The sequence below is a fragment of the Heptranchias perlo genome, chromosome 38 (assembly GCF_035084215.1).
Source record: "Heptranchias perlo isolate sHepPer1 chromosome 38, sHepPer1.hap1, whole genome shotgun sequence".
Classification (NCBI taxonomy): Eukaryota; Metazoa; Chordata; class Chondrichthyes; order Hexanchiformes; family Hexanchidae; genus Heptranchias; species Heptranchias perlo.
This window is the reverse complement of record NC_090362.1, coordinates 11,213,650-11,238,632: the sequence shown is the minus strand read 5'-3', so window position 1 is coordinate 11,238,632 and position 24,983 is coordinate 11,213,650. Positions and strand designations below refer to the sequence as shown.

The following is a 24,983-nucleotide window of genomic DNA, read 5'->3' as shown; positions in this document are numbered from 1 at the left end:
TAATACTCAAATTAGTGCTGAGTAATGAACTGGAAATAGTTAGCGACCAAGTAGGAAGAGAGCATCTCAGGAACATATCACTGAATTTGCTACCTGGCTTGAAGGGGAGAAAGGTGAGTCTCAAATCAAGGGTTAACTATGAAGGATGAGGAAGGACTAGGAGATATTAGTTGGTAAATCTACAGACCAATGGAATCTATTCAAGAAGGTAATTAGTGAATTACAAGACAACTGTCTACCTCTGAAAGGGAAAAGGAGAAGTTCTGGGATGAGGTAATCATAGTCTAGGAGGGTGGGTAGGGCCAGGATTAAACAAAAGGAGGGGGGGTTAGGTACAGGCAAAGGGAAGTTGCAAGAATGAGGACTGGAAGGGTCATAGAAAGCAACAAAAGATGACCAAAGAAATAACAAGGAGGCAAAGAGAGAGAGTGTGGAAAAAACTTACAGATAGTATTTAGGGTAATTGCAAAGGGCTTTATAAGTAGAGGGAGAGAAAAGAAAAGGAGGTGGGCCCATTAAAAACACATTTCAGTGTGACAATGGCATGAGGAAAAGGATATGATCCCAGAGAGGAAGGGAAGAGTGGAGATTGGTGAAGGGAATTAATGTAAACAGAAAAATTATAATGGCTAAAATAATTGGGTTGAGTATCTTTTTGTTTTAGGCCCCCTGTATTTTACCCATTATAATTTTATAACTTAGCACATGCTGCAACTTTTAAGCCACTCCTCTCTACTTAGTTACATGGATATATTTTTCCTTGTTAATTGTAAATTTCTATTTATTTTGATATAAGATCTCATCTCCAGGACTAGGATAGGTATTGTTTACAGGACCTCACTGGGTTATAACCTGAGCAAAGGTTTTTCAACATTATTACTGAACCAACATTATCCAACTCTGTCTAAGAATGACTACAGCTTGCATTTCTATAACGCTGGTAACACAGTAAAAACATCTCATGGTTTTTCATGGGGGAAGAAGTGGACATTACAGTAGTAGAAGAATTAGGAGAGATAGAACCATAGAAGTTTACACTACAGAAGCAGGGTAAACTTGTCTGTGCCGGCCCTTTGTTAGAGCAATTGAAAACTGCCCTGCTCTTTTGATGGCTAAAAAAAAATCTGATGTTTTGAGGGCTGTTAAAGGCAGAGAGATTTAGGGAGGGAATTCCAGAGAATAGGGCCAAGGCAACTGAAGACACCTGGGGTTTGATGTAATAAAAGACAGTCCTCACCCATAATGAGTGAGTTTTACCTCCTGGAGTCTCTTGTCTCGTTCTTCCTTCCCCTGTCCCTCCATCATGTGCAGTCCCGACAGGACAATCAGTTCAGGCTCGAACTCCTCCAGACTCGCTATGAAGGTCTCCATCATGTTCATCTCACCGTTTGACGTGTCATGGGAGAAGATGAAGCGGTTGGCGTGAGGTGCCTCAACGTCCCCCCATGTTTCCCCTGCAACACGCAACAGCCGGCATTTAACGTCGTCCTTCACAAAGACAGACATTCCTAAGTTATAAAATCCATCCAGTCAGTGCATTTAGCGTCAGCTTTAACTGTACTCCCATCACTGGTTGCCATGGGCTGCAAGAAAGTAGTCAGGAGTTCCACTGAGAGGTGAGATAAAAGACTTGCGCTTATACAGCAACTTTGTTATGTCATTAAAATGTCTCAGAGCTTCACACAATGTTTTTTTTTGGAGTGCAGTGTTTGTTATGTAGGCTAATATGGCTACCATTCATCACCAGCAATGTCCCACCAGTTAATCTCTTTTTGTGGTGTTGGTTGAGGGAAGAATATTGGCCAGGACACAGGGGAGCACTCCATGCTCTTCAAATAATGCCGTGAGATTTTTAACGTGCACTGGAAGAGGTAGAGAGGGCTTCAGTTTGCTGCATTATCCGAAGGACAGCACTGGAATGTTGGCCTGAATTACCTGCCCAAACCACTTGGAATGGGCCTCAAACACATAACCTTCTGACCCAAAAGGAAGAATGCTACGATTAAGCCAGGCAGACAGTGCACAATGCAATTGCTCAAACCGCCAATGTGGCCATCTCAGATTTCAGCCATCTCCCTACAAGTGTCCTTCCCAAGAACTGAAAACTTTGGAACCCCTCAACTCCCCTCAGTCTTTCCTTCCACCCAAAGTTTAAAACTTAGGCTTGCTATCACATGACCACTACTTAATGCACTTTTTCTGTCCTCCTCTTTTTCAACCTTGGTGATGCTTTTAGCCCTTTAAAGGAAATCCATAAGGAGGTATTTACCCAGAAAAGACCTCCTTTCCTCTCTACAATCACCTGGGGGCATGCTTATGACCATACTAGTGGCTGGTCCATGAGTTTCCTCAGTTAAGAAGCCAAGGATATGGCTTTGAAAGATCTGAGACCAGCAAACACAATACTTTTTTTTTGAAAAGAATGGGTAAGGGCTCCCAGTGGCCTGGTAGGTAAAAGCACCAGCCAGTGTAACGCTGAAGCCACAAAGACCCAAGATTACAGGCCTAATTTCTAGTCTTTGCTGCATTAGCTGGTATGAGCCAGGGCAGGAATGAGGCATTACAACTAGCCTGTGTGTGTCTGGGCTAGTGAGAGGAGGGAAAAGAAAATCTGCCCTGGAACCCCTGTGGATTGTCACCAACACCTCCTGTACATGTGTGATGGTCAGGTAAGTAAACAATCAGGCTTGGCCCTGATAGCCCCATGGTCAAATAGCATACTGACACTCGCAAATGAAGAATGGGCACTTGGGCATTGGCGTCTGATATCCACGGAACAGAGGAGAGTAATTCAGCACGTGGTATATGGCAATCAGAGCTAGAGAGACGCAAATACTGTTAAAGCATGTACACTTGTGTAAGAGCCTTTCCTGTCACAGAAAAGTAAAGATCAGAGAAGCAAACAAAGTTAAACCAGGCAGATAAGGAGACACGCCCCCGGAGGCTATATCGATTACTGTTTCATTTAAATCTTTGTAAACAATTTTACAACACCAAGTTATAGTCCAGCAATTTTATTTTAAATTCACAAGCTTTCGGAGACTTCCTCCTTCCTCAGGTAAATGAGGAAGGAGGAAGTCTCCGAAAGCTTGTGAATTTAAAATAAAATTGCTGGACTATAACTTGGTGTTGTAAAATTGTTTACAATTGTCAACCCCAGTCCATCACCGGCATCTCCACATCATTTAAATCTGGCCTTGTTTGCCAAAGGACCAATAATGCAAGTCAAACATTGACACCACTCCCGGTTAGAAAGAGACAGAAAAAAGGGCAAGAAGAAACTTACAATCACACGCCTCGCCACAACTTTATTGTATGTGCTTCACATACAATAAATTAATATTTCAGTGCAGTCACTGTCCTTATGTAGGCAAACATTGACCCAAGTTGCACAAGATTCCACAATTAGCATTAGATAAATGGCCAGTTAATCTGTTTTTGGTGTTGGTTGATTGAAGAATGTTGGTCAGAACACCATACAAATTCCCTGTTCTTCTTCCAATGGTGCCAAGGGATCTTTAATATGAACTAGAGAGGGCAGGCAGGGCCTTGGTTTAACGTCTCATCCATAGGTTGGCACCTCTGGCAATGCAGAACTCCCTCAATACTGCACTGAAGTGTCAGTCTCGATTATCTGATGCAGGTTAATGTAGAAATTATTCCAATTTGATCAAAAGCAGATGTCCTGATTCTTTTCAGCTCGGGAAACCGTCCCATTAAGACCAGGAGCTATTTTCAGAGCCATCAGATACAAATACCAGAATCAACCCAATTTTATTCTCCTTCAGCCAGCTTCAAAATGCTCCACTAATCAGGCAAGAACGCTGCTTTCTGGAGTCAAGTGTGGCTAGAAAAAGATCCAGCATCTCCCCAGCACAACATTGTTGCTTTATTCACCCTCACCCCTGCACTGGGAACATAATCAGCAGCAGTTTGAAGTGAGAAACACTGCACAATTGCAGCATTGTTTTCCTCCAGCAATACTGAAGGGTCAGACTCAGTCCTGGATCTGGTTGCATATTTCAAACATCCCAAGCCTTTCCTCCTCTCAGCCTCCTGTTCGATAGAACTAATTCAGTTTTGGGAGGTCCGAGTGGGGAGAATCGAATGGTCACTGAAGAGTCCCCATCTTCCTTCCCCAGCCCTCTGTGATTCCCTTTATTTAGAGGAAGTGGGCCACTCTGCACAAAGGCCTCCCCAAAAAGAAGTTGAAGCATTTGGGCTCAGGGGAGCGAAGGTCGTGGGCCTATTGGACTCTTTAGATCTGCACCTAACACAGCCTGAATCAGTCAGTCACTTGTGTCGCTAAATACTCCTGTCCTTTAGTCTGGGATTTAAGTGGGAGATTTCCCTTTGTTGCCCACACAAACAGTTTTCTCTTCTCCCCTTCTGAAAACTCTGACTCATGCTGGGATACGGTTCTGCTGGGAGGGAATAATTCGTTCCTCCAGTAGGGGAATCCAAACCAAAGGCATAATCTTGGATTTCGAGCTAAACTAGTTAAACTCGAGTCCAGAAAACGCACTGTAGAATGCAATGTCCCAGGAGGTCACGGATGGAGTCAACGGAGGTATTTAAAAGGGAGATACTTACTTGGAAAGTAAAGATATTAAGAAATATGGAGAGAGAGCAGGGAATTAGGATTAAAAAGCTAGAGTTGCCATTGCTAACAAAAAAGGGTCACTGGGCTGAATGGTTCTCGGTGCCAACAGCCCTCCTGTATCATAAAATTAATGAAATTTAATTTAATTAAATTAATGAGGAAATTAGCCGTGGCTCAGTGCATAGCACTCTCAGCTCTGAGTCAGAAGGTTGTGGGTTTAAATCCCACTCTAGAGACCTGAGTATATAATCCAGGCTGATACTCCAGTGCAGTAGTGAGGGAGTGCTGCACTGTTGGAGGTGCCGTCTTTCGAATGAGACGTTAAACTGAGGCCCCGTCTGCCCTCTCAGGTGGACGTAAAATATCCCATGGTACTATTTTGAAGACGAGCAGGGGAGTTCTCCCCGGTGTCTTGGCCAACATTTATCCCTCAACCAACATCACTAACAAACAGATTATTTGGTCATTATCACATTGCTGTTTGCGGGATCTTGCTGTGCGCAAATTGGCTGCAGCGTTTCCTACATTACAACAGTGACTACTGTTCAAAAGTACTTCATTGCCTGTAAAACGCAATGGGTCGGCCTGAGGTCACGAAAGGCGCAAAAGAAATGCAAGTCTTTCTTTCTCATTCCAGTGTCTGTTCATATGAGTGTCAGCAGGCAATGCAACAGTGAAAGGTGTCACAGCCTTGCCCAGCCCAATCCTGTTCTTACCCAAGGGCCATGCACTTTCCAGCAAGGATCACTAGATAGAGAATTCTGGCTGATTCATCCCCCTTCCCTAGCCCAGGGTGCGGAAACCAATGGAAGCAACTAGTGGAGTTCTGATTTGCATTACATTAAAAACACCCCCCTCTCCCCATGGTGACCATCCACACAATCCTGTCTCCAAACTCACCAGCCTTGTACTCCAGAATGAGATGATACTCGTCCACCTCCTGCAGTGATTCCGGCGGGACAATAATTCGATCGTCCAAGAGTTCGTGAAGCTTGGGACCCACTGGGCCACATAACAGCACCTGTAGCCAAAACAAGCATCAATACTCATCCCAATAACAGAATGTACATGCACAGCACAGCTAGTGTTACAATGGGATGTTCCATACATCAGCAGGACCCAGGCCTGCACCAAAATCTTCTCACATGTGGCGAGCTGTTCATCACAGCCTCGAGCAGAGGTGAGGGGCTCAGAAACAAGGAGTTTGAGAACCAAAACTCTAATACCATCTACCAGCAGCCTTATTGGTGCTGCCCACAGACAGACCACACCAATTAATCATCAAAAGGCTCCTCTGACAGCTCCTCTGGTTAAAGCAATGAATAGCCAAGTCAAACAGATCAAGATCCCAGGGCCAATCCATACCGTGTTAAGTCAGCTGATCTCAGTCTGGGCAACAGTGGGGGACTAACAAAATGGCCTCAACACTGGTAGAGAGTAGTGGTGAACGGATGTTTTTCTGATTGGAGAGAAGTCTGCAGTGGGATCCTCCAGGGGTCAGTATTAAGACCAATGCTTTTCTTGTTATATATAAAAGACCTGGATTGGGTATAGGGAGTACAATTTCTAAAATTGCGGATGATACAAAACTTGGTCACGTAACAGACATCAGGAGGATATAGACAGATGGTGAAATGGGCAGACACATGGCAGATTCAATTTAATGCGGATAAGTGTGAAGTGATGCACTTTGGGAGGAACAACATGGAGAGGCAGTATAATCTAAATGGTACTATTTTGAGGGGGTTGCAAGAGCAGAGAGACCTGGGGGTGCACATCTATAAATCTTTGAAGTGGCAGGGCAAGTTGATAAGGTGGTTAAAAATGCATATGGGATACGTGGCTTTGTAAATAGGAACCTTTACAAATCACTGGTTAGGCCTCAGCTGGAATATTGTGTACAATTCGAGGCACCACATTTCAGGAAGGATGTCAAGGCCTTGGAGAGGGTACAGAGGAGGTTTACCAGGATGATACCAGGGATGAGGGACTTCAGTTATGTGGGGAGATTGGAGAAGCAGGGATTGTTCTCCTTAGAACAAGTTAAGAAAGTGGGCAAGAAGGTGGCAGATGGAGTATAATGTGGGGAAACGTGAGGTTGTTCACTTTGGTATGAAGAATAGAAAAATGGAATATTTTTTAAAAGAGCCAGCACAAGCAAGATGGGCCGAATGGCCTCCTTCTGTGCTGTAAGATCCTATGAACACACCGGGATACGAAAGGGGAGAAGATGTTCATCTAGGGTCACTGCTCCTAACCCCTGCTGGAAAGTGCATGTGAGGCCAGGATAGGGCTTGGCTGTGATGCCCCCCAAGTCAAATACACTGCTGACCCTGACTATCGAGATTCATTCTTGAAGGCAGTCAGCACCCATGGAACCATACCCCAAAAAGAGTCAGCGCCCATAGAACTATACCCGAGAGAGATTTAGCGCCCATAGAACCGTACCCCAGAGAGATTCAGCACCGTCTAGATTGAAGAACCAAGAAGAAAACTGACAAAAAAAGTTCCATCATCCAGAAATTTTAGAGCAGTGAGCTGCAAGTTTTTGACAGCTGGAAGTGATGAGGATTCAACGCCACAACGGTGTTATCTGCAGCTACTGTGTCACAGCTCTCTAGCGCGAAGGAATAACAGACTAACCGACATGTTCCCATTTGTCCCCAGCTTCTGACCAATGAGAGCAGCATTTCCTCCAACAAAGTGCTGTAAGAGAAACAAAAAGAATTAAGAACATGCAGAACTGACTTTAATTCATCAGCAGTTTGCTCCACACCCTTCTCCTTATCTCTTCCAGTGCTATCACTGGAGTAATCCACCCACCCTCTTTTCAACCTCACCTCCATGTTGAGGGTTGGTTAAACAACGATCAGTTGTGATCCACTACCTTGTCCTAATGACCATCATTCATGAGAGAGTCTGGACAGTGAGTGTTGCAGGCTATTCAACTGCAGGGGCATCACCACCAAGACCACTCCGGATCGAAAGTGATGTCCAAAGGTGACTGTACCCCAGCCGGAGTCAGCACCCTCGGGGACTGTACCCCTGCCGGAGTCAGCACCCTCGGGGACTGTACCCCAGCCGGAGACAGCATCCTCGGGGCCTGTGAGAATCAGCACCTTCAGAGGAGGGAGAAAATGAGCAAATAAAAAGCTTAATTATGATAAAAATCACAAAGCAAAGAAGGAAATAATTTCGGTGCAAATGTTGCAGATCATTTTGCAAATGCAATGCTATTACCACTCTCATTTACAAGGTCTGGATTTATTGACAAACCCCTTGTGTGTAAGGGCTGGCTCTCAGTTATTAAAAGGTATTTCACTACGTGGCTTTTGGCTGATTGCCCAGCGAGGATATTAGAAGCAACCTCCAGGTACTGATTTACAAAGTGAAATACAAACTTACTTTAAACATCATCATTTCACTGGATTCTGATCAACTTTTCTCTGTTCTTCATTAGGGGTCAAGTGTAGTTTTAGAGATCATCAGAATATGAAATAAGTCATTTTATGATTACCTATGCAGTATATCACAGCCTGGCTCACATCTGGGCCCTGGGGATGCAGCAGAACCTTAGCTGTGGGAGCTAAACCTCTTTTGCAAACTTGCACAGGAACAGGATTAGGCCATTTAGCCCCTCGAGCCTGATCCGCCATTCAACTACATCATGGCTGATCTGCGTCCTAACTCCATATCCCCTAATACCTTTGGTTAACAAAAATCTATCAATCTCAGATTTAAAATTAACAATTGAGCTAGCATCAACTGTCATTTGCAGAAGAGAGTTCCAACTTTCTACCACCCTTTGTGTGTAGAAGTGTTTCCTAACTTCACTCCTGAACGTCCAGGCTCTAATTTTTAGGCTATGTCCCCTAGTCCTAGATTCCCCAACCAGCATAAATAGTTTCTCTCACAGGATACAAGAAAGGTTTGTCAGCAATAATCAACCCATCCCACTGTCACAAGCCTTATCATCTATCTTATTACACTTAGTGTTAGGGGAAACAAATTGCACAAGTTTCTACAAATATCCTTTGTGGCACAATGTGTTCCTCAACCACCAGGTAAAATACTGGTTTCTGAGTAGATCTGAGTTTCAGAAAATCTCTTGCCCTCCTGTCTGTCAGTTCTCTGATTTTTCCTCTCTTGTTCCTTTTAAGTTCCAAATACATCACCCTACGTATGTCAACTTGGCTCAGTTGGTAGAACTCTCTTCTCTGAGTCAGAGGTTATGGGTTCAAATCCTACTGTAGGACTGAAGCACATAATCTAGGCAAGTGCAGTACTTGAGGGAGCCTTGCACTGTTGGAGGTGCTGCCTTTTGCACGAGACGTTAAACGAAGACCCCATCTATCGGTTCAAGTTTACGCACTAATCAAAGCATATAGAGAGTTCTCCTGATGTCTTGGCCAATATTGTTCCCTCAATCAACACCACCAAAAATAGATGATCTGGTCATTTATCTCATTGCATTTGTGGGACTTTGCTGTGCATAAAATTTCAGCCATGTTTACCTAAACAGTGAAGAGTAATTCATTGGCTGCAAAGCGTTTAAAGCGATACTCAGGACATGGAATGCTAACTCTTTCTTTTATCGCACCCTTCCATCTCCCTGCACCATCTCCTGATATCACACATTCTTTCCCAGCATCTCAAGACTGTGCAACTCCTTACCTCCCTCAACAACTTGAATTGATAGATTACTTTCAAAGTCTTCCCTACCTCCTACAATCTACAAACTTGATGTTACCTAACCAATCTTTCTTGATTTATCTTATTTTCTCTCCTGCTGTATTCAATCTTGGTGCTGTCCTATTCAATGGGCGTTGGCCCTTCACCTGGGTTTCTGAATAAACAAAAGCTGCACCTTAGCTCCTGGGTACTGGGTTGCGGCTTGGGCAATGTTCAGAAAGAGTTCCTTGTCAGCAAAGAATCGTTCAGCTGCAACTCCTTTCTCCATGAAATAGGAGAAGGTTTCCTTCAGGTCATCTCTCGATCGCAACGTGTCATGATCCACCTTGTTTCCAGGGTCCACGGCCAGCGCTTTCAAGAGGCCAACCCCGGACACCACCACATCCACACAGGTGTTCACCCTGCACGAGAGAAGGGAGAAGCAGTCAGCAACATGGGGCAGCACCCTGACCCCACCACGACAGCCCTATGGCCTGCCCATAGCTTCTAGGCCCTGATGACAGCCCAATCTCAGTGCCTCAACCGCAGTCAGTGCCGTCTCCCAGCGACAGCATCCCGATCTTAGCAGCAGCGTCCCGACAATCAGTAATAGTGTCCTGTCCCCACTGACAGCAACTTGACCCTGGTAATAGCGCAGTTAAGCCTATAGTCAGTGACTTGACTCCTAACCCAAAACCGCTACTCACTCACTCACCCCACGGCCACCCTTGTCCACCCAACGCTGGGGTGTCTGATAAGCGAGTCCCAGGCCTCGGCCACTACCTCCTCCGGCGCCCGCAGCACCGACAGGCGGCACAGGTATTCGGACATGAACTGCATCACCGCCGCCGGTACCTCCAGCTCGTAATAAGAATGGAAGAGATGCAAAGAGACGGCGACCAGCGAGACCACCAGAGCGGTGCGCCACATCGTGGAGAACGGCGGCTTCGGTAACCAGCAGCCGAGGAGAAAACACAGCCAACTCCCAACCGGAAATTGGGCCTCGTGTCACATCCTAATCCGTCCGGGCTCGCTCCTGCGCGGTGTCGCTCGCCATCTGTTACCATGGCAACTGGCCTAATAGCTGCAGAAGCCTCGCTCACCAGTTGTTGCTCCCCACAGTTAATGGAAGCCATGATATGGAGATGCCGGTGATGGACTGGGGTTGACAATTGTAAACAATTTTACAACACCAAGTTATAGTCCAACAATTTTATTTGAAATTCACAAGCTTTCGGAGGCTTCCTCCTTCCACAGGTGAATGTGGTGGAAAACATTCCACAACATTCACCTGAGGAAGGAGGAAGCCTCCGAAAGCTTGTGAATTTCAAATAAAATTGTTGGACTATAACTTGGTGTTGTAAAATTGTTTACAACAGTTAATGGAGGCAGCTTCCGGGTGCTGCATCCTCATAATCTCAATTCAAACTCCAAATCTGAAATAAAAGTGGAAAATGTGCATTGGACAAGAGCCCTTTGATCAGACAAAGTTCCCACCAGGGGTTTCTACTGATTACCTGTCTTTGAACATGTGCATTTCTAGAATTTTCCTTTCTAAGAGATTGAATTAGTTACGTGGTTCAAACTAATGTCCTTCTTTGTTCTGCTGAAAGAGCTCACTGGTGCTGGGATACAGCAAAAGCTTCACAACAGCTGACACAGGTCCTAAAAAGCTGACAAATCAAGAATGACCCAGAGTATAAGTTTATGATATGTGAAAACAAGTGATTACATGGGTTTGTGAACTTACACTGTGAATATATCCAACATTCCTACACTTGAAGGGAGGGGGGGAACACACGTGGTGATTATTGTACTGGGCTATTGACCCAGAGATCATAAGTTCAAATCCCACCTTGGGAAATTGAATTCAATAAATCTGATAATTGCACAAGGGCAAAAATGCTTCAGAGCTGCCAGACTGTCATAAAAATCCAATAGGTTCATTCATGTACTTCAGGGACGAGTACCTACCACCCCAAACCAATCTGACCTACTTTAGACTTCGGTCCCGCAGTATGTAGTCAAATCTTGCAAAAGCAATCACTACCCAAGTTACACACTATCCTTAGTGGAAAATCTATGCACATTCCAAGCTCCAGGGGTACGTTCTGTGGGACACACTGAAGCAAGGTGCAGCCTACACAAAGGCTATAGGGAAAGGCCACAATGTAAGGCCATCCCACTTTGTATTGTACAGAATGTATTAGAAGATATGTACTGTGTTTTGTATTGTAACAATGGGATCGTAGTTTGTACGATCTGTATTGTATTGTTTTGAATTGTAATTGTGATATTTACAATGAATTGTGTGTATCCTTAAATTTTATGGAATAAAAGTATATTTTGAAATAAAAAGAAATCTCCACTCCTTCATCGTCACTGTGATAAAATCCTGGAATTCCCAATATGACACCACATGAGCAACAAAACCATAAGACTTCAGTGGTTCAAGGAAACGGCCCACCACCATCTTTTCAAGCCAACTAAAGATGGGCAAACAGTCACACAGGAAACCAAGAACAAATCTTTTAAATCACAAGGAGTAAATTCAGGACCATCACCAGAACGGTCATTAAAACATGGAAAGCTTGACTACAAAGGGACTTTGAGGAGGTGACTATAACATTTAAATGAGAATTGCAGAAGTTTTTGAAAAGAGAGACTTCATGGAAATGACAGGGAAATGGGGTTATGTTAGTCAGCTATATTTAAAGAGCTTGCACATGACACAGATACAAAAGGCTTCCTTCTCTGCTGCAAATACTGCAATTCTATCTCTTCACATAGAATCATACAGCACAGCAGGAAACCATTCAGCCCATCGTGCCAGTGCTGGCTCTTTTGAACAGCTATCCAATTAGTCCCACTCTTCTCTTTCCCCCACAATTTTTTTCTTTTTCAAGTATTTATCCAATTCCCTTTTGAAAGTTACTACTGAATCTGCTTCCACTGCCCTTTCAGGCAGTGCATTCCAAACCATAACAACTCGTTGGGTGAAGAGCTCCAAAGTAAAAAAATGCATTATAGATACTCCATTGTAATTAATACGGCAGGGCTCCCAGCTTCATTCCTTTCTTTACAATGGACCTCTGATGGAATAGAGTATAATTACAGCCAGACTGATCACAGTATACCCAGCAAATTAAAGAGTTTACACTAATGCACAAAACAAGTTCTGCTGTTTAATTTAAAGAGACTAACCGCTCAGAATGCGTTTCCTCATTCTGCTCCTCTCGCACTGAGAGAAGGGAACAGTCATTAATGGCCACCAGCTCTTGCATAAAGCCACACTCGCAGCCCGCTTCACGCTCATAAGCTAACGCTCCATTTCCTCCTTGTGGTTAGTGAGACTAAATACTTCAGAACACACCAAGTTTTTTTAAACTTCAAAATATACTTTATTTCATAAAATTTAAGGGTACACACAGTTCAATGTAAATGCGCAATTACAATTCAAAACCATAACGATGTGGATCGTACACACTCCGATCCCATCATTATAATTCAAAACACAGTGCATATCTTCCAATACATTGTGTACAATACAAGTTGGGATGGCCATACATGGTCGCCTTTTCCCATAGAGCCTTTGTGTAGGCCCACCTCGCTTGAGTGCATCCCGCAGCATGTACTCCTGGAGCTTGGAGTGTGCCAGTTAGAAGCACTCGGTCGTGGACAACTCCTTCAGCTGGAAGACCAACAGGTTTCAGGTGGACAAAGGGCCTCCTTCACCAAGTTGATGGTCTTCCAGCAGCAGTTGATATCTGTCTCGGTGTGCGTCCCGTGGAGAACAAGTGTCCTGTGTTACCTGTTGGGGATGAAACAGGACAGTTACCAACGCATCTCTTGCCACACCTTCTGTGTGAAAGGGCAGTCCACTAGGAGGTGGAAAACGGTCTTGTCCCCGCTGCAGCCTTGAGGTCAGCTCATGGTGGTGCTGAGATTCGGTGTGTGCAGGAGCTAAACTGCGGAAGCAACATGCTATAGACAGAGCTAAGCGATTCCACAACCAACGGGTCAGATCAAAGCTCTGCTGTCCTGCCACATCCAGTCGTGAAGGTGGTGGACAATTAAACAACTAACTGGAGGAGGAGGCTCTGTAAACATCCCCATCCTCAATGATGGCAGAGTCCAGCACGTGAGTGCAAAAGACAAGGCTGAAGCTTTTGCAACCATCTTCAGCCAGAAGAGCCGAGTGGATGATCCATCTCGGCCTCCTCCCGATATCCCCACCATCACAGAAACCAGTCTTCAGCCTAATTCGATTCACTCCACATGATATCAAGAAATGGCTGAGTGCACTGGATACAACAAAGGCCATGGGCCCCGACAACAGCCCAGCTTTAGAGCTGAAGACTTGTGCTCCAGAACTAGCCGAGCCTCTAGCCAAGCTGTTCCAGTACAGCTACAACACTGGCATCTACCCAACAATGTGGAAAATTACCCAGGTATGTCCCGTCCACAAAAAGCAGAACAAATCCAATCTGGCCAATTACCGCCCCATCAGTCTACTCTCAATCATCAGCAAAGTGATGGAAGGTGTCATCGACAGTGCTATCAAGCGGCACTTACTCACCAACAACCTGCTCACCGATGCACAGTTTGGGTTCCGCCAGGACCACTCGGCTCCAGACCTCATTACAGCCTTGGTCCAAACATGGACAAAAGAGCTGAATTCCAGAGGTGAGGTGAGAGTGACTGCTCTTGACATCAAGGCAGCATTTGACCGAGTGTGGCACCAAGGAGCCCTAGTAAAATTGAAGTCAATGGGAATCGGGGGGAAAACTCTCCAGTGGCTGGAGTCATACCTAGTACAAAGGAAGATGGTAGTGGTTGTTGGAGGCCAATCATCTCAGCCCCAGGACATTGCTGCAGGAGTTCCTCAGGGCAGTGTCCTAGGCTCAACCATCTTCAGCTGCTTCATCAATGAACTTCCCTCCATCATAAGATCAGAAATGGGGATGTTCGCTGATGATTGCACAGTGTTCAGTTCCATTCGCAACCCCTCAGATAATGAAGCAGTCCGTGCCCACATGCAGCAAGACCTGGACAACATCCAGGCTTGGGCTGATAAGTGACAAATAACATTCATGCCAGACAAGTGCCAGGCAATGACCATCTCCAACAAGAGAGAGTCTAACCACCTCCCCTTGACATTCAACGGCATTACCATTGCCGAATGCCCCACCATCAACATCCTGGGAGTCACCACTGACCAGAAACTTAACTGGACCAGCCACATAAATACTTTGGCTACAAGAGCAGGTCAGAGGCTGGGTATTCTGCGGCGAGTGACTCACCTCCTGACTCCCCAAAGCCTTTCCACCATCTACAAGGCACAAGTCAGGAGTGTGATGGAATACTCTCCACTTGCCTGGATGAGTGCAGCTCCAACAACACTCAAGAAGCTTGACACCATCCAGGACAAAGCAGCCCGTTTGATTGGCACCCCATCCACCACCCTAAACATTCACTCCCTTCACCACCAACGCACTGTGGAAAGTGTGTAGCATCTACAGGATGCACTGCAGCAACTCGCCAAGGCTTCTTCAACAGCACCTCCCAAACCCGCGACCTCTACCACCTAGAAGGACAAGGGCAGTGGGCACATGGGAACAACATCACCTGCACATTCCCCTCCAAGTCACACACCATCCCGACTTGGAAATATATCGCCGTTCCTTCATCGTCGATGGGTCAAAATCCTGGAACTCCCTACCTAACAGCACTGTGGGAGAACCTTCACCACTCAGTCAGCAATGGTTCAAGAAGGCAGCTCACCACCACCTTCTCGAGGGCAATTAGGGATGGGCAATAAATGCTGGCCTTGCCAGCGACGCCCACATCCCATGAACAAATAAAAAAAAGAACAACCGCACTGGGAGCGCCCTTCTGACCAACATCCAAGCTACACCCTGGTGCCTGTTGGTCAGTTCTGCAAATGAGACATTCTGCCAAATGGTGACGACCATTCTGGTCGGGGAACTGCCTGATCGGATCCAGCCTCTCCTTTCCCTGCAGGACTCCCATAACGTTCTGTATCGACCTGACGGCCTTGTGGTTGAAGGGGTTCCTCCTCAGGAACTTCTCCACCTGGGACAGGTGGTAGAGTACGGTCCAGCTAGACGTGACGTCCTGCATCTGATTGGCCAGCGTGGCTAGACCCAACCTTCTCAGTGTGGTCGACAGGTAGAAAATCAGCACGTAGTGACACTTGGCATTGGCGTACCTGGGGCTCTATACATATCCTGAGGCAGCTACACACAAAGGTGGCCATCAGGATTAGAGTGGCATTGGGGACACCCTTCCCCCCTTTGTCTGGGGGCTTGTACATGGTGACCCTTCAGATGGAGTCCATCCTGGACCTCCAGACAAAGTGGAAGATGGCTTGGGTAACTGTGACGGCGGATTGGTGGGGAATGGGCCAGACCTGGGCCATGTAGACCAACACCGCGAGCACCTCACACCTTACACCTTATCACCAAGTTCCTGCTGGCCATGGAGAGGGAGCGCCCCACTCACATACCAAGCTTCTGTTTGGCCTTGGCGACTCGTTGCTCCTAGTTCTTGATGCAGGTCTGGGGCGCCCTGAACCAGATCCCCAGCACCTTCAGGTAATCGAACCTGATGGTGAAGGGGACAAAGGATTGGGTCTCCCACTTGCCAAGGAACATGGCCTCGCTCTTACCGTGACTCACTCTGGCCCCCGAGGCCAGATCGAACTGGTCGCAGATGCCCATCAGTCTGTAGACGACCGTTGATGGGGGCAGAAGGCAATGACGTCGCCTATGTACATGGAAACCTTAACTTGACAGCCTCCGCTGCTTGGGATCGTCACCTCCCTGATACCTGCGTCCTCCCTGATGGACGCGACAAACGGTACGATACAACACACGAATAAAACCGCGGAGAGAGGACAGGCCAGATTGGGAGGCCTTGCTTTCTGTGGGCTTCGCGTCGTACAGCCCAACATTAAAGGACTTGCTGATCCTCGGTGTGTCGGGCTGCGAAGATGTCCCCCAGTCGCCTTCCTCCTTCAGGCTGCTGATCACAGGGGTCTCTCTATGCAGCTTCTGGAAGAAGCAGAGCGGGCACTTCATGTCCTGCTCCACAGAGCGGAATCTGGACCGGAAAATGACCTTTGAGGCCTCAGAGGCGAAGAGCGAGGCTTGGCGGCCCTTCACCTCTCTGAGTTCCTCTGTGACATTGACCCCCTTCAGCTGCAGGTGGAGCAGATCCTGCAAGCTTTTCTGGAGCTGTGACACTTCTCCCTATCTCCCTCTCACCTTCTGAACACCTTTGAGGATGAAGAACCTCTTGATGTTGGTCTTGATCACTTCCCACCAGTGCACCGTGGAGTCAAAAAGGGGTTTCACGGTTCTCCGACCTCTGTAATCCCTCTTTAGTTCCTCGATGTTCTCCGGGGTCTCGTGTTCAGCTTCCATATTCCCTGCCCGCCTTCTGGTCCTCCTGCGATTGACAGTCGTCCAGTAGGAGGCAGTGGTCAGAGAAGAACACTGGCTGGACATTGGTGGATCTGACCTCGAGCGTTGGGGATGCAAATAGGAAGTCATCATTTTTTAAATGGTGAGAAACTATTAAATGTTGGTGTTCTGAGAGAACTTGAGTGTCTTCGTACAAGAAACACAAAAAATTAGCATGCAGGTATAGCAGGCAATTAGGAAAGCAAATGACATGATGGCCTTTATTGCAAGTGTGGTTGGAGTACAAGGGTAAGGAAATCTCACTACAATTGTACAGGGCTTTGGTGAGACCACACCTGGAGTACTGCGTACAGTTTTGGTCTCCTTATCTAAGGAAGGATATACTTGCCTTAGAGGCAGTGCAACGAAGGTTCACTAGATTAATTCCTGGGATCAGAGGGTTGTCCTATGAGGCGAGTTTGAGTAGAATAGGCCTATACTCTCTGGAGTTTAGAAGAATGAGGAGTGATCTCATTGAAACATATAAGATTCTGAGGGGGCTTGATGGGGCAGATGCTGAGAGGTTGTTTCTCCTGGCTGGAGTGTCTAGAACTAGAGGGCATAGTCGCAGGATAAGGGGCGGCCACTTAAGACTGAGATGAAGAGGAATTTCTTCACTCAAAGGGTTGTGAATCTTTGGAATTCTCTACCCCAGAGGGCTGTGGATGCTGAGTCGTTGAGTATATTCAAGGCTGAGAGAGATAGATTTTTGGACGCTAGAGGAATCGAGGGATATGGGGATCAGGCAGGAAAGTGGAGTTGAGGTTGAAGATCAGCAATGATATGATTGAATGGCGGAGCAGGATCAAGCGGCCGTATGGCTTACTCCTCCTCCTATTTCTTATGTTCTTAAGTATTTCCTGGAACAGAAGGATTTATGAATATGCACCCTCAGGTGTCTCTGCTCTTGCACCCCCTCAAAATGGTACCATTCAGATTATACTGCCTGTCCGGGTTGTTCCTCCCAAAGTTGATCACTTCACATTTATCCACATTAAATTGCATCTGCCACGTGTCTGCCCTTTTCACCAGTTTGCCTATGTCCTCCTGAAATCTGTTACTTGCATGTGCACTTGAAATGCCATAACCTACAAGGCTACGGACCAAATGCTGGAAAGTGGGATTAGGCTGGATAGCTCTTTATCGGCCGACACAGACACAATGGGCTGAATGGCCTCCTTCTGTGCTGCAAATTTCTATGATTCTATACTATCCTCACTACTTACTAGCCAAGTTTTATATCATCCGCAAATTTTGAAATTATGCTCTGTGTATTCTCTAAACTCGGTAGTGCCAGTGCTGTACGTTCTCTGAACTCGGTGGTGTTAGCACTGTACGGTCTCTGAACTCGACGGTGTGAGCGCTGTGCGTTCTCCGAACTCGACGGTGTGAGCGCTGTGCGTTCTCCGAACTCGACGGTGTGAGCGCTGTGCGTTCTCCGAACTCGACGGTGTGAGCACTGTGCGTTCTCTGAACTCGACGGTGTCAGCGCTGTGCGTTCTCTGAACTCGACAGTGTCAGCGCTGTGCGTTCTCCGAACACGACGGTGTCAGCGCTGTGCGTTCTCTGAACTCGACGGTGTCAGCGCTGTGCGTTCTCCGAACTCGACGGTGTGAGCGCTGTGCCTTCTCTGAACTCGACGGTGTCAGCGCTGTGCGTTCTCTGAACTCGGCGGTGTGAGCGCTGTGCGTTCTCTGAACTCGACGGTGTCAGCGCTGTGCGTTCTCTGAACTCGACGGTGTGAGCGCTGTGCGTTCTCTGAACTCGACGGTGTCAGCGCTGTGCGTTCTCTGAACTCGACGGTGTGAGCGCTGTGCGTTCTCTGAACTCGACGGTGTGAGCGCTGTGCGTTCTCTGAACTCGACGGTGTGAGCGCTGTGCGTTCTCTGAACTCGACGGTGTCAGCGCTGTGCGTTCTCTGAACTCGACGGTGTCAGCGCTGTGCGTTCTCTGAACTCGACGGCGTGAGCGCTGTGCGTTCTCCGAACTCGACGGTGTGAGCGCTGTGCGTTCTCCGAACTCGACGGTGAGCGCTGTGCGTTCTCCGAACTCCACGGTGTGAGCGCTGTGCGTTCTCCGAACTCGACGGTGTGAGCGCTGTGCGTTCTCCGAACTCAACAGTGTTAGCGCTGTGCCTTCTCTGAACTCGACAGTGTCAGCGCTGTGCCTTCTCTGAACTCGACAGTGTTAGCACTGTGCGTTCTCCGAACTCGACGGTGTTAGCACTGTGCATTCTCTGAACTCGACAGTGTTAGCGCTGTGCGTTCTCCGAACTCGACGGTGTTAGCACTGTGCATTCTCTGAACTCGACAGTGTCAGCGCTGTGCCTTCTCTGAACTCGACAGTGTTAGCGCTGTGCCTTCTCTGAACTCGACGGTGTCAGCGCTGTGCCTTCTCTGAACTCGACAGTGTCAGCGCTGTGCCTTCTCTGAACTCGGCGGTGTGAGCGCTGTGCCTTCTCCGAACTCGACGGTGTTAGCACTGTGCATTCTCTGAACTCGACAGTGTCAGCGCTGTGCCTTCTCTGAACTCGACAGTGTCAGCGCTGTGCCTTCTCTGAACTCGACAGTGTTAGCGCTGTGCCTTCTCTGAACTCGGCGGTGTGAGCGCTGTGCCTTCTCCGAACTCGACGGTGTTAGCACTGTGCATTCTCTGAACTCGACAGTGTCAGCGCTGTGCCTTCTCTGAACTCGACAGTGTTAGCACTGTGCGTTCTCTGAACTCGACAGTGTCAGCGCTGTGCCTTCTCTGAACTCGACAGTGTTAGCACTGTGCATTCTCTGAACTCGACAGTGTCAGCGCTGTGCCTTCTCTGAACTCGACAGTGTTAGCGCTGTGCCTTCTCTGAACTCGACGGTGTCAGCGCTGTGCCTTCTCTGAACTCGACGGTGTCAGCGCTGTGCGTTCTCTGAACTCGACGGTGTTAGCGCTGTGCGTTCTCTGAACTCGACAGTGTTAGGCGCTGTGCGTTCCCTGAACTCGGTAGTGTCAGCGCTGTGCCTTCTCTGAACTCGACGGTGTCAGCGCTGTGCGTTCTCTGAACTCGACAGTGTTAGCGCTGTGCGTTCTCTGAACTCGACAGTGTTAGGCGCTGTGCGTTCCCTGAACTCGGTAGTGTCAGCGCTGTGCATTCTCTGAACCCTGTGGTGTTAGTGCTGTGTGTTGTCTGAATTCGATAGTGTCTATGCTGTGTGGTCTCTGAACTCTGTGGTGTTAGCACTGTGTGTTCTCTGAACTCAGTAGTGTCAGCGCTGTGTGTTCTCTGAACTCAGTAGTGTCAGCGCTGTGTGGTCTCTGAACTCGGTGGTGTTAGTGCTGAAATAAAAACAGAAAATGCTGGAAAAGCTCAGCAAGTGAGGCAGCATCTGTAGAGAAAGAAACAGAGCTAACCTTTCAGGTCGAAGACCTTTTGTCAGAACTGGAAGATGTCAAAAGAGTTCAAATTTTTAAGCAAGTAGAGAGCCAGTGAAAGGGGGGACGGAGGGGAGGGGAGGAAAGAACAAAAGGGAAGGTCTGTGAGAGGGTGGAGGGCAGGAGTGATTAAATGTCAAAAGGGATGATGGTGCAAGGCAAAGGGGGTGGTAATGGGACAAGTTAAGAAACAAAAGATTGTTCTGAATGGCAACAGCAGAACCATTACCAGCACTTGCTATCCAAAAAAATGGAAACAGTAGTTGTGATCTGAAGTTATTGAAATCAACGTTGAGTCCAGAAGGTTGTAAAGTGCCTAAACGAAAGATGAGGTGCTGTTCCTCAAACTTACATTGAGCTTCATTGGAACATTGTAAGAGGCCGAGGATAGGGAGGTCAGAATGGGAGTGGGACGGGGAATTAAATGGCAAGCAGCCGGCAGGTCAGGGTCACGCTTGCAGACAGAGCGGAAGTGTACAGCAAAGCGATCATTCAATCTGCGTTTGATCTCCCCAATGTAGAGGAGACCGCATTGTGAGCAGCGAATACAGTATGCTAAATTGAAAGAAGTACATATAAACTGCTGTTTCACCTGGAAGGACTGTTTGGGGCCCTGGACAGTGGGATGGGAGGAGGTGAAAGGGCAGGTGTTGCATCTCCTGCGCTCACATGGGAAGGTGCCATGGGGAGGAAAGCGGGTGTTGGGGGTGATGGAAGAGTGGACCAGGGTGTCGCAGAGGGAGAGGTCCCTTCGGAATGCAGAAAGGGGAGGGGAGGGGTAGATGTGTTTGGTGGTGGCATCGCGCTGGAGGTGGCGGAAATGGCGGAGGATGATACGTTGAATATGGAGGCTGATGGGGTGGAAGGTGAATACAAGGGGGTCCCTCTCATGGTTCTGGGAGGGAAAGGAAGGGGTGAGGGCGGAAGTGCGGGAAATAGGACGGTCACTGTCGAGGTTCCTGTCAACTACGGTAATGGTGAATCTTCGGTTGAGGATAAAGGAAGACACAGCGGAAGCACTGGCTTGGAAGGTGGCATCGTCAAAACAGATGCGACGGAGACGGAGAAACTGGGAGAAGGGAATAGAGTCCTTATAGGAAGCAGGGTGGAAGGAAGTGTAATCAAGGTAGCTGTGGGAGTTGGTGGGCTTATAATAGGTATTGGTTGACAGCCAGAAATGGAGATAGAGAAGTCGAGGAAGTGAAGGGACGAGTCAGAGATGGACAGGTGATATCTGTCTCTGTGCGCGCCCTGGGGAACAGCCCACAAAGCACAGCGTCCTGTGTTACCGAACTGTTGGGGATGAACCGGGACAGATACCAACCCATCTCTCTCCACACCCTCTACGCGAAGGGGCAGTCCATCAGGAGGTGGCCAACGGTCTCCTCCCCACCACAGCCTCGAGGGCAGTTCGCGGCGGCGCTGAGATTCCATGCATGTTGGAAGGACCGCACTGGGAGGTCCTTTCTCACACCATCCAGGTTACATCCTGGTGCCTGTTTGTCAGTTCTGGGGACGAGACGTTCTGCCAAACGGCATCAACCGTCTGGTCGAGTCCACCCTCTCCTTTCCTTGCAGGACTCTCAGAACATTTTGTGGCACTAAACGATTTTTTAAAATTTAAAAATATACTTTATTTCATAGAATTTAAAGATACACACAGTTCAATGTAAATATCACAATTCCAAACCAGTACGATTCAAACCAATACAGTACAGATCATACACAATGCAGTCCCAATATTACAATTCAAACACAGTTACTGAAACCAACAGACACCTTTTTCTATCATTTCTGTCACATCAAAAGAAAACAAAGCATCTTTGCATGTAGAAAAATGCTGCTAATTACTTCCAGAGACCTCTGCTGGTTTGTTGTGATATTACACTTAGAGAACTGCAGTATCTGTGGGATTACTCTCAAAACCTCAGCATTTGTGACATTATCCTCAAAACCCCAGTATCTGTGGGATTACCCTCAAAACCCCAGTATCTGTGGGATTACCCTCAGTGCCCCAGCATCCGTAGGATTATCCTCAGTGCCCCAGTATTTTTGGGATTATCCTCATTGACCCAGAATCTGTGGGATTACCCTCAAAACCCCACTATCTGTGGGATTACCCTCAAAACCCCACTATCTGTGCGATTACCCTCAGTGCCCCACTATCTGTGCGATTACCCTCAGTGCCCCAGTATCTGTGGGATTACCCTCAAAACCCCAGTATCTGTGGGATTACCCTCAGTGCCCCAGTATCTGTGCGATTACCCTCAGTGCCCCAGTATCTATGCGATTACCCTCAGTGCCCCAGTATCTGTGCGATTACCCTCAGTGCCCCAGTATCTGTGGGATTACCCTCAGTGCCCCAGTATCTGTGGGATTACCCTCAGTGCCCCAGTATCTGTGGGATTACCCTTAGTGCCCCAGTATCTATGCGATTACCCTCAGTGCCCCAGTATCTGTGCGATTACCCTCAGTGCCCCAGTATCTGTGCGATTACCCTCAGTGTCCCAGTATCTGTGCGATTACCCTCAGTGTCCCAGTATCTATGCGATTACCCTCAGTGCCCCAGTATCTGTGGGATTACCCTCAGTGCCCCAGTATCTGTGCGATTACCCTCAGTGCCCCAGTATCTGTGGGATTACCCTTAGTGCCCCAGTATCTATGCGATTACCCTCAGTGCCCCAGTATCTGTGCGATTACCCTCAGTGTCCCAGTATCTATGCGATTACCCTCAGTGCCCCAGTATCTGTGGGATTACCCTCAGTGTCCCAGTATCTGTGCGATTACCCTCAGTGTCCCAGTATCTATGCGATTACCCTCAGTGCCCCAGTATCTGTGCGATTACCCTCAGTGCCCCAGTATCTGTGCGATTACCCTCAGTGCCCCAGATGGAGTGTAATGTGAGGTTATTCACTTTGGTAGGAAGTACAGAAAAGCAGAATATTTTTTAAATGGTGAGAAACTATTACACGTTCAGAGAGATCTGGGCGTCCTCGTACAAGAAACACAGAAAGTTAGCATGTAGGTACAGCAAGCAATTAGGAAGGTAAATGGCATGTTGGCCGTTATTGCAAGGGGGCTGGAGTAGAATCATAGAACGGTTACAGCACACAAGGAGGCCATTCGGCCCATCGAGTCCCCGCCGGCTCTATGTAAAGCAATCCAGCTAATCCCACTCCCCCGCCCTATCCCCGTAGCCCTGCAAATTTTTTTCTTTCAAGTACTTATCCAGTTCCCTGTTGAAGGCCATGATTGAATCTGCCTCCATCACCTCCTCGGGCAGTGCATTCCAGATCACAACCACTCGCTGTGTAATAAAGTTTTCCCTCATGTCACCTGTGGTTCTTTTGCCAATCACCTTAAATCTATGGTTCTCTGGTTCTTGACCCTTCCGCCAATGAGAACAGTTTCTCTCTATCTACTCTGTCTAGCCCCTTCATGATTTTGAATACCTCTATCAAATCTCCTCGCGACCTTCTCTGTTCTAAGGAGAACAACCCAGGTTCTCCACTCTATCCACGTAATTGAAGTCCCTCATGCCTGGAATCATTCTAGTAAATCTCTTCTGCACCCTCTCTAAGGCCTTCACATCTTTCCTAAAGTGCGGTTCCCAGAACTAGACACAGTACTCCAGTTGTGGCTGAACCAATGTTTTATAAAGTACAAGAGTAAGGAAATCTTGCTACAATTGTACAGGGCTTCGGTGAGACCTCACCTGGAGTACTGCGTACAGTTTTGGTCTCCTTATCTAAGGAAGGATAAACTTGCCTTGGAGGCAGTGCAAGAAGGTTCACTAGATTAATTCCTGGGAAGAGAGGGTTGTCCTTTGAGGAGAGATTAGGTAGAATGGGCCTATACTCTCTGGAGCTTAGAAGAATGAGGGATAATTTCATTGCAACATATAAGATTCTGAGGGGCTTGACAGGGTAGATGCTGAGAGGTTGTTTCCCATGGCTTGAGAATCTAGAACTAGGGGGCACAGTCTCAGGATAAGGGGTCAGCCATTAAAGGCTGAGTTGAGGAGGAATTTCTTCACCCAGAGGGTTGCGACTCTTTGGAATTCTCCACCCCAGAGGGCTGTGAATGCTGTGTCATTGAGTATATTCAAGACAGAGATCGATGGATTTTTGGACCTCAACTCGACTTTCCCACCCGATCCCCATATCCCTTGATTCCCTTCGAGTCCAAAAATCTATTGATCTCAGTCTTGAATATACTCAACGACTCAGCATCTACAGGCCTCTGGGGTGGAGAATTCCAGAGATTCACAACCCTCTGAGTGAAGAAATACCTCCTCATCCAAGTGGTCGACCCCTTATCCTGCGAATATGCCCTCTAATTGTGGTCTCTCCAGCCAGGGAAACAGCCTCACAGCATCTACCCTGTCAAGCCCTCTCAGAATCTCATTCTTCTAAACTCGAGAGAGTATAGGGCCAATCTACACAATCATTCTTCATAGGATAACCCTCTCATCCCAGGAATCAATCTAGTGAACCTTTGTTGCACCACCTCTAAGGCAAGTATATCCTTCCTTAGGTAAGGAGACCAAAACTGTACGCAGTACTTCAGGTGAGGTTTCAACAAAGCCCTGTACGATTGTAGCAAGACTTCGTTACTCTTGTACTCCAATCCCCTTGCAATAAAGGTCAACATACCATTTGTCTTCCTAATTGCTTGCTGTACCTGCATGTTAATTTTCTGTGTTTTGTGTACAAGGACACCCAAATCCCTCTGAACACCAACATTTAATAGTTTCTCACCATTTAAAAAAATTCTGTTTTTCTATTCTTCCTACCAAAGTGAATAACCTC

The 24,983-nt window shown here is 47.3% G+C and overlaps 1 protein-coding gene and 1 pseudogene across 3 annotated transcripts in view; both read right to left on the bottom strand.

The window, feature by feature from the left end:
* Positions 1-24,983, bottom strand: part of adpgk (ADP-dependent glucokinase) — a 36,672-nt gene that overhangs the window by 8,735 nt on the left and 2,954 nt on the right. For 2 of the 3 annotated variants that reach the window (XM_067973430.1, XM_067973431.1), the window contains exons 1-5: positions 9,990-10,274; positions 9,471-9,696; positions 7,247-7,309; positions 5,504-5,624; positions 1,258-1,454 (exon numbers count right to left, since the gene is read on the bottom strand). In XM_067973430.1, coding sequence (XP_067829531.1) covers positions 1,258-1,454; positions 5,504-5,624; positions 7,247-7,309; positions 9,471-9,696; positions 9,990-10,204 — 822 coding nt within the window. In that variant the 5' untranslated portion in view covers positions 10,205-10,274. Of the gene's footprint in view, positions 1-1,257; positions 1,455-5,503; positions 5,625-7,246; positions 7,310-9,470; positions 9,697-9,989; positions 10,275-24,983 lie in introns of those variants that run through there. The other variant, XM_067973432.1, reaches the window with a different exon arrangement.
* On the bottom strand, positions 12,477-12,664 carry LOC137304860 (small nucleolar RNA U3; annotated as a pseudogene).